This window comes from Cavia porcellus, unplaced genomic scaffold (assembly GCF_034190915.1).
Source record: "Cavia porcellus strain 051 isolate PalLab524CR breed Dunkin Hartley unplaced genomic scaffold, mCavPor4.1 scaffold_17, whole genome shotgun sequence".
Classification (NCBI taxonomy): Eukaryota; Metazoa; Chordata; class Mammalia; order Rodentia; family Caviidae; genus Cavia; species Cavia porcellus.
Window position 1 is genome coordinate 68,802,698 of NW_026947500.1, and position 10,499 is coordinate 68,813,196.

Here is a 10,499-nt window from a genome sequence, read left to right on the forward strand (position 1 = left end):
GTAAATTTTCTTTTGAGTTAAATGTGTTTCTTGTATGGAGGTTATTATTGGATTTTGGTCTTAATCCATTCTGCCAGTCTGTTTCTTTTGAATGGTAAATTAAGACTATTTATGTTAATGGTTTATGCAGACATGTGTGGGCTTATCTTTGGCATGTTAATTTTTTGTTGTTGGTTCTCTACTTTTATCCCTCTGTGTAATTGCCTGTCCTGGTGATTGGTTGCTTCTTATTTCTATTATTGTCCTTGGAATTGTGAGCATTTATATCTCTTTGTAGAATATCTTTCAATATTTTTGTAGGATTGATTGAGTTGTCATGAAGTTCTTTAGTTGTTCTTTGTCATGGAAGTATTTTATTTCTCCATTGACTTTGAGTGGCAGTTTTCCAGGGTATAAAAATTTGCAATGGAAATTGTTTTCTTTTAGTACTTGAAATATTTCATTCTATGCTCTTCTTGACTTGAAGTTTTGTCTTTTGAGAAGTCTGCCACGATTCAGATATATTTCCTTTGTAGATGACCTTTTTGTTTTCTCTAGCACATTTTCATATTTTGTACTTGTGCTGAATTTATGGGATCTTGATTATTATATGCTGAGGTGTAGATTATTTTGGTTATGACTAATTGCAGTCCAATATGCCTTGCTTTTCTACATGTCTCATGTTTGGGAAATTTCTGCTGTTACATCTGTAAATAGTCTTTTTACATCATTTGTATTGTCTCCTTTTTCCTTGACACTTACCAGTCTTACATTGTTTCTCCTTGCATCATATTGCAGCTGCTGAATTGTAATTTCCTGATTCCTTGGTATTTTTAATAGCTGTTTCCTTTCATGATCACACTGAGTGAGCAGCCAGCTCAGCAGGTTAGGTGTTTGTTTCATAAACCCTTCTGGCCTGCAAGTGTGAGGTCAGTGGTCCTTTCATGATCACTAGTCACATTTATGTCTTCAAGCTTGAGAACCAATCTTCAGTTTCATTCATTCCCAAATTTCCATGGAATTTTTGATTTCCTGAAAATCTCCTTGAATCTGTTTCATGTATTGTAATTATTTCCTGTATTGTTTATTTAAGCCTTTCTTCACTTTCCTAGGCTGCACTATTTTTTTAAATGTATGTCTTGTTTGGATATATTTACCAAATTTTAATTATGTTCATCCTTTCTATTTTTAGTGAGTGATGATTTCTCATCGGTTTTCCTATGCAGGTTCCTGGAGTTTTTTCTTTATTTCCCTTGAAATCATTTCAGAGATGTCTGGTGTGTGATTTCCAAGTTCATCCATGTCCTGTCTGCTGGACTTGATCTAAATGGGCTGTAAGGTTGAGATTCTGTTTTGTTCTTTTGTTTTGGCATTTCCCTGTGTTCCTCTGAATCAGCTGATACTGAGTCCTACTTGCTTCCTGTTCTGATGAATTGTAAGGCTGTGGGCCTCACTGAGGTTTGCTGTTGATTCTGGGTCATTGGGACGTCTTCACTGAGGGTTCTTGGATGACTGTAGATGGTGTATGGCTTCTCAGTGCCTATGAGTGTTAGAGACAGTTCCCAGCAGTGGTTTGTTCATTGGGAGCAGACTCCCTGTCCTAGTAGTCCTCACCAAGGGTTCTCAGGTGACTGCAAGTCAGTGGACACAGACTCCCAGTCCTGAGAGTTTCTGCATGACTGTGGTTGCTGGGCATAGACTCTCAATCCCCATGGGCCTCACAGATGGAGCTCAGGTATGAGCAGGCCCCTAGGCAGAGCTTCCTGGTCCTAAGAGTCTCACTGATGGTTCTCCATTCACTATGGGCTGCTGGACACAGACTTCCAGTCCCCATGGGCCTCACAGATGCTGTCTGAGTCTGAGAAGTCCTCTGAGTTCAGCTTCCCAGTTCCTTAGAGCCTCACCAAGGGTTGCTGTGGGACTGTGTACGGGTTGCAGTGTTCAGACTCCTGGTCCTACGAGCTTCAGAGATGGTGTTTGAGTTGGGAAGGCTGCTAGGCCCAGCTTCCCAAACCCCAAACATGTTGCTGAGAGCTCACAGATGACTACAGAACCCTGGGCACAGACCGCTACATGCCATGAGCCTCAGAGATGCTGTGTGTGTGGGGGCCGGCCTCTGCTCACAGCTTAGCAGTATCCAAGAGTCTCCTTGAGGATTTCTGGATGACTGTTGGTTGCTGGTCCCTGTGAGCCTCAGAGATGCTGTCTAAGTTTCGGCAGGCCTCTGGACACAGCTTCCCAGTTGATGTTCAATGTTTCAAAATGATATGAATGTAATTGAAGTCATTAAAAAAAAAAAAAAAAATATATATATATATATATATATATATATATATATGGTCAATATTGTGCATTATTTGCTATGTGTATTTTACCCCATGAATAACATTTTAAAATTATGCATAAAGTAACAGAAGTATTTAGTAGGTGCTAACTTCACTTGATTAGAAGAAAAACCCCAAAACTCTCATGGGCACCTATTGTCTTTATGACTCCTACCTCCATTCTCTTTGGAAAGTCCTTAGAGAGGGGGATGGCATGGACCAATTTGGCTAATTATGAGCTCTGGGTATTGAGTCTCTAAGGTCATGGAGTAGTCAATAATCGGCTGGTCTCCAGGTCTTCACTTTGATGATTCCTGTCCAAGGAGCTTCACACTTGTGTCACAAGCTCCTTAATTGCCTGCAATGGCAAGCTCCTATCTGACTTTGCTTTAATTTATATTGTGAGGACAGATTCTAAAAGTTCAATGGTCAGCAGACATAGGTTGTCTTTGGATGTGCTTTCCTTGGCTGTGACCTAGCACAGAAACAGCATCAACCAGTAAGTACATAGGGATCTCAGCAATATGGCAGGTATTCTGAAAGGTATGTTTTCTTCTCATAAGGAAAATTATTCCAGATTAAAAAAACAACTTTTTGGTACCAGGAAGTGAACTTAGGACCTCACAATTGCCAAGCAGGCACTGTGCCACTGAGTCAGTTACAGAAAAATACATATGAAAAATATCAGTTATAAGGAATGGAACTTTTATGATGGTAGTTGTAGTAGGGAAAGCAGAATCATTATTTTAAATTTGATTTAACCATGCCCCCTTTTTACTTCCCATTGTTGTTGTACACATATCCACAGAACATATATCTTTCTGAAGTGTTTCCTAACTCTAAAAGTTTTACCAAGGTGATGATAAGCTTGTAAACAGGTTAATGGTAGCATCATGAACTGGTTTTGAGAACATGGTGTATTCCAGGTTCTGAGCAATCTGTTTATGTAGTTTGTTTTATTTAATGTGCTTTATCTTCCTGTAATTATAAGTGCTCACATTATCATTACTTATAGAACATGGAAAGCCTTTCATTTCAATGGAACCTGCACTAGGTTCTAAGGTGGAAAAATGATGCACTGGAATTGGGCTGCCCCAGACATACATTGAATTGTACAAGAAATGCCACTAGCAGATTGTCATTCACATTCTTTGACTTCTGTGTCACTCCAGAAGGGAACTGTTTTTCACCACGTCTTTCATGTTGTAGGCTTGTGAATGCTCAAAGAGCAGAGTCATGACTGGCATCTGCTGCATCCACCACAGAAAAGCCATCATCCCATGCAGTTTCTCTCCTGCCACCACTGAAGTACATTCTTGTAGCTTTCCATATCCTACCCCTGTTTCTGATAATTCCACACATCCTCAAGTGAGGTTAAGGCAGGTTAGAATTTCACTTCTTTTTAGAAAATTTGAGAGTTAAATATGAAACTATATTGCACCAGCAATTTAGACTCAGAAACTCTGCTAAAGTCTTTCTCTGTTGTAATAAGCAAACAATTTACTGTATTTGACAGAATCTGTTGGTGTATTTTTAATTATTTCTGCACTAATTCTTTTTGACATATGAGCCCTATAGTACATTTAATTCCATCTGTATAAAACATATAAAAACATAACGGAATATTCCTTTGTTTGCAAAGGTGCAAAGAGACAGGAGCAGGTGAATACATGATTATGCTTGAGATACATAACAAAACATCACATTTTTCAAGTCGCTAATTTTTTGGATAATTCACTCTATTTATCAGTAAATTTCCAGGTGCTTACTCATGTAATTAGTTTGTAATGAAACAAAGAACATAAATATTAAAGATCCAAACTCTGTTTAGTTACCACCTGTGCATGCAATGTTTTCGTCCTTGTTTTCCTCAGGCCTTATGGGCAGAGAGATAAAGAGAGGCTGACAAACTTTCTCACTATTTTAGCAGAACAATGTTGCATGACATCCATGTCCATTTCCCCTGTCTCATTTCTTGGTACAGGATCCACCACTGGAACAAACTGCAAATGTTATTATCATATGATGAAGATGCAGCTTTCTGTGTGGTGTCATACAGGGAAAATTACCAGACCGACCTCAGGGATATTTTAAAGGAGTATCTCAATAACAAAAGTTTTTAAATTGTACTGACTCACTCACGAATTTTAGCAAATAATCAGAAATCTTACATGCATTATTTGTTTGGAATCAGAAAAGTATCACTCACAAATAAGCTGTATACAAATTTTCCTGTGACTGAAAAGGAGAAAGGCACAAGAAGTTTCAAAACATTATGTTAACAATAAATTTACAAGTTAAATGATATCTTATTACCTCTCTGCTCATGGTGGCAATAGCTGAAGGAGAGATAAAATCACTTTATGTAATCTACTCTCTTTTAGGCACAATGATATTTTCCTAAAAAAGCTGTATGCGTTTTAGGTACTCTTTAGGTGGGCTTTTAAAAAACTACTCTGAGTTTATAAATCAGTGACAAACCTGAAATATTGAAAGGAAAAAAATCTATCCATAAAATTGATAGGAATAGATGCCTATGAGTACAGGAGTGCAAGAAAATGAAATCATGGAAAGATAGCAAGAATCCAAATTTCTTAGGTGACTGTTCAGATCTCAAAATATACTGGAGTTGATGTAAATGCTAATCAATAGATATAAACATTCATGTATCTGTAGAGATATTAATGGGATATTTCAAAACACTAAAATATGTTTAAGAGAGTGAATCTCAACTCTAGTGTAAGAGAATAACACAGTAGCTGAAATGTAGATTCAGATTAAATTTCATGGTCTGAGGCTTCAGTATGTGGATATTTTAAAATTTACCTGGATGAATATATTAGATGCAAGAGTGATGAATCCTAAATTATTTTGAAAACAATTTTTTAATTCAACCATATAAGGTAAACACTTTTTCTGTTATTCCAGGAGGGGGATTACATCATTTACAGATGTGCTTACCATGTTTTATATACCTTGATGACTGCAGATGAGTTTCCAAATATGATTACATTGTTTCAAGTACTTTTCTCTTATGTGTTTTCCCAAATTAATCATAGTAGGATTTGACAAAAACGCGAATCCAAGGTTCCTTCACATATTTGAAAGAAGAAAAATGACTTATTTCTGTAAGGATTCCTATTTAAATCTGTCAGTCAGAATTAAGAAACATGCAACTCAGTCAGATTTTCTTTATATTTCATGTTTTCTGTCGCACATAGCATTTTTTTATGTCAACCAAAATAATAAAGCATATTTCCACAACACTGTTGAATATTCAACCAGTAAACAGAACAGAGAGATGTTAAATTAACAAATATCTTCTTGTCATTGTATTATAGCAAAATCTCTTAAAAAAAGTAAATCATCAAATGTGATTTTCATCATTATTGCTTATTCTCTGGAAAGTAGAGTGTGGTTAATGCTACATTTGTGGACATAATGTCCTAAAATTATGTGTACCTCTTTTAGCCTCATTAACACAGATGAAAGCTCATTACAAATAACAAAAAGAGACATATGTTGAATAAATTATGCATACACAAAGAGTGAGTGAGTGCTTATTTCACTGAGCACAGAAATCAGAAAATCTAAGAAGGATGAAAATTTATGTCAGATAAATAGCTAAATGCAGTGTGATTCTGACTATGACTAAATTCCCCGTAGTTTATTTTTGGATAGTGCAGCCCTACTGTTTGTAATACTTCTGACACATGAAGATAAGGGCCATTGCATTTTATGATATTGAAGTAACATAATTGAATGCATTTTCTTTGCTTTCAATAGAATTATATATTTTAAAGAGGGATTGGTTATGATGGGTTAACATTCTTTCAATTCTTTTTCAAGAAATTATTGGTCCCTTAGATTTCGGAAGCCCACTGGTCTTGTCCCCTAATGTTGTGCTGTAGAGCATCTATAAAGTAGGACTGTATAGAATACAGTGGAAAACAAGCCACCCAGTAATGAAAGATTTTATGACAGCCAAGTTGTCAAAATAGAAATGATTCCTGAAGGTTTGGTCATTCATATTGGCATAATTTCATTGGGGATATTTGTACACATAACATAGGCAGAATTTTGTGTGATTTCACTTTTCTTATGAATTTTTTTCTGAAAAGGTTTTCAAGAATTCTCAGAATGCAAAACCTAACACATGTCTCAGAATTCCACCTCATGGGCTTCTCAGATGACCCAGATCTGCAGTTGGTCCTCTTTGGAAATTTCCTGTCCATGTACATGGTCTCCGTGCTGGGGAACCTGCTCCTCATCCTGGCCGTCAGCTCTGACACCCACCTCCACACCCCCATGTACTTCTTCCTCTCCATCCTGTCCTTGGTTGACATCTGCTTCACCTCCACCACGGTCCCTAAGATGATTGTGGACATCCTAACTCACAGCAGAGTCATCTCCTATGTGGGCTGCCTGACACAGATGTCTCTGTTTGTCCTTTTTTGCTGTATGGATGACATGCTCCTGACTGTGATGGCCTATGACCGCTTTGTGGCCATCTGCCACCCCCTGCATTATGCTGTCACTATGAGTGCACACCGCTGTGCCTTATTACTTTTGGTGTCTGTCTTTCTTAGCCTTGGGGATTCTCAACTGCATAATTCAGCTATTTTTCTGTCCACCTGCTTCAAGCATATGAAAATTGCTAATTTCTTCTGTGACCCTTCTCTACTGCTCAAGCTTTCATGTTCTGATCCTTTATTGAACACTGTGGTCACATATATTGCTGGTGTCATCTTCGGCTTTTTTCCCATCTTGGGGATCATTTTCTCTTACTATAAAATTGTTTCCTCTGTTCTAAAAATACCATCATCGGAGGGGAGGTACAAAGCCTTTTCTACCTGCAGCTCTCATCTCTCAGCTGTTTGCTTATTTTATGGAACGGGCCTTGGGATGTACCTTGGCTCAGATGGGTCCTATTCTCCCATCAGGAACATGGTTGCCTCCCTGATGTACACTGTGGTCACCCCTATGCTGAATCCCTTCATCTACAGCCTGAGGAACAGGGATATCAGTAGGACACTGAAGAGGATTCTCAGCTTGAGAGTGTAATCCCAAGACATTTGTGATCCATTTGGAATGTAGGTTTGAAAACATTGTGAAATTAAACAACCCAACTCATATTTAAATACATTATGTTTTCTTGGTTATTTGATTTCAGAACTTTGAGTCTTTATTATGTTTCATATTAGAAGAACAGCTAGTTGGGGAAGATGGAATTCATATGAGGCCAAGTTTCATTTCGGAAGTTGAAAAAATTTTAGAGATGGATAAAGAGGATTGTTTGTGCAAAAGCGATACCAATGCATGCTTGAAAATTGTAAAAATGATGTATTTAGTTTTGTGTATCTAACTACATTGAAGGCTAAAATGCTGAGGATTTTTTATTTTGAAGTGAAGAAAGTAAAAGAAAAATTCAAAACATGATAATTAGAGGGTAACAATGGTCAATATATTTTGGAGTGTGGTCTTTAAACAAGTTACTCAGAGTACAAGATACCTGTATTTACTTTTTCAAAGAATATTAGCAGAAATCTTTGTTTTGAATGACTTAGAAATTAGAAATATAACTAAATTATCATATATATATACTTATCTATCTAGATATCTAGATATCTAGCTATCTATTTCTTTGAGGTTCTCAACCTAGGGAGATAGTATGCTGCAATCTGATTTATTCCTCTTTTGAAAATGGTGTCTAGTTGCATTCATTAATCTATAAAGTCTGAAGTTTATCCTTTTTATGATAAAATAATACTCCATTGTATAATTATGACATGTTTTTTATCCATTATTTGGTTGGTGGACATTTATTTTGTGTCCAAGATCTGGCTATTACAAATTGTGCTGCTATAAACATGGGTGAACATATATGGCTGTGTGGTGATAATTCTTCTAGGGAAGTACCCAGAAGGGGAATAACTGGGTCAAACAGAATCTCCAGTTTTCATGTTTGAGGAAACTCCACATTGATTTCCAGAATAGTCGTACCAACCTGGACTTGCACCAACAGTACAAAGGATTCCTTTTTCCCACAGCCCCTCCAGAATTTGTTTTTGGTTAATTTCTTGATAAGAGTTGTTCTGTCTTGGGTGAGACAGAATCTCAATTTTGTTTTAGTTTTTATCTCTCAAATAATCAGTGATGGAAAACATTTTTTTCATATACTTATTTGTTCTTCATCTGAGAAGTGTATGTTTTTCTTGGATGTCCACTTTTGGATTGGGTCTCTAAATTTGGGAGGTATGATTTTTTGTGTTCTTTATATGCTCTTGATAATAACTTTTGTATAAAGAACAGCTGGAAAACTTTTTTCTCACAATGTGGGATGTCTTTTCACTCTGCTGTTGGTTTCTCTTGTTGAGCAAAAGCTTTTTAATAAGATGAGATCGCAGGTGTTGATCCTATGGGATAGTTTCATCGTGATCAGTGTTTTATTCATAAACCCCTTGCCTAATCCAATATATTCAAGAGTTTTATCTATTCTATCCTTCAGCAGATATAAGGTCTCTATTTTAATATTTAGATCATTGATCCATTCCAAATTTACTTTAGTGAATGAGAAAGACATGTGCCTAATTTTAATGTTCAACATACACAGAGCCAATTTTTTCAGCATCATTTATTAAAGAGGTAATCTTCCTTCCAGTGAATGTGTATGGCATTTTTGTGAAAGATAAGGTGGCTTAGTATGTAGGGAGTTGTTTATATATCTTCTAATCTATTACATTGATCTTTGGGTTTTTTTCCAGCACCAAGCATATTTAATCACAGTAGCTTTGTAATATAATTTCAAGTCAGGGATTGTGATGTCTCCTGCCTTAGCTTTGTTTCCCAGGTTGCCCTCAATATTCTAGATCTCTTGTGTTTCCAGATGAAGTTTAGGAGTGATTTCTCTAGATCTACGATGTATTCTAGTGGTATTTTGGTTGGACTTGCATTAATTCTGTATAACAATTTTAGGAGAATGGCCATTTTCACAATGCTTGTTTCAATCCATGAACAGGGAATATCTTTCCATATTTTGAAATCCTCTTCAATTTCCTTTTTCACAATGCCTTTTTCAGAGCAATGTTGTTTTCACTGTATAGATTTTTTATTTCTTTTGTTAGATTGACTCATAATTATTTCATTTTTTGGGGTGCCAATTTGAAGAGTGTGGTTTTTCTTATTTTTCTCTCAGTGAGTTTCCTGTTTGTGTAGAGTAATGTTACTGATTTTCGACTGTTGACTTTATATCTAGCTACATTACTCAATTTGGTTATTACATCTAGCAATCTTGCTTTTTGGGGATCTTCTGTATAGAGAATCATATCATCTGCAAATAACAGTAATTTAACTTACTCCTTACCTATCCTTATAACTTTTAGTTCTCTTTCTTGTCTAATTGCCATAGCTAATATATTGAATAAGAGTGGTAATAATGGGCATCCTTGTCTTGTTTTTAATTTTATATTGAAAGTTTTCAGTTTTTGTCCATTTAGTAAGATGTTGGATGTTGGCTTATTATATATGTCTTTTATCAGATTGATGTGGAGACCATGTATTCCGATTTTCTGTAGGGCTTTTTAAATCATGAATGAGTGTTGGATTTTGTTAAAAGTGTTTTTGAAATATTGAGAAGACCGTGTGATTCTTGTCTTTTTCTTGTTCACATGGTGTATTATGTTTATTGATTTGTATCCCTGGAATCCAGGGATGAATTAAACTTATCCATACTGTATAATCTTCCTGCTGACTTGTTGCATTCTGTTTTCCAGTATTCTATTGAGGATCTTTGCATCCATGTTCATCGGGGAGATTGGCCTGTACTTTTCTTATTTTGGTTGGGTCTTTCTCTGGTTTTGCTATTAGGGTAATACTTGCTTCCAGGAATAAGTTAAAAAAAAGAATTGCTTCCCTCTCAATTTCATTGAAGTGTTTGAGGAATGTTGGAAATAAGAAATTTCTAAATGTCGAGTTAAATTCAGCTGTGAATCCATCAGGACCTGGCCTTCTCTTTGTTGATTGTTTTATAATTATATTTTCAATTTCATTAACTAAAATTGGATTATTTGGAAGTTTTATATCATGTTGATTCAGCTTTGGTACTTCATATGTTTCTAGCATCTGACAATTTCTTCTGTGTTATTGAACCTATGAGAGTAAAGGTTTTCAATGTAAATATTGATGATCTTCTGTATT

General features: G+C 36.1%; 1 protein-coding gene across 1 annotated transcript; it reads left to right on the top strand.

Moving 5' to 3' along the window:
* Positions 1-6,443: 6,443 nt before the first annotated feature.
* Positions 6,444-7,367, top strand: LOC100735783 (olfactory receptor 7E24-like). Its single transcript, XM_013155687.1, has one exon. The coding sequence runs from the start codon at positions 6,444-6,446 to the stop codon at positions 7,365-7,367; it is 924 nt and encodes a 307-aa protein (XP_013011141.1).
* The last annotated feature ends 3,132 nt before the right edge of the window (positions 7,368-10,499 follow it).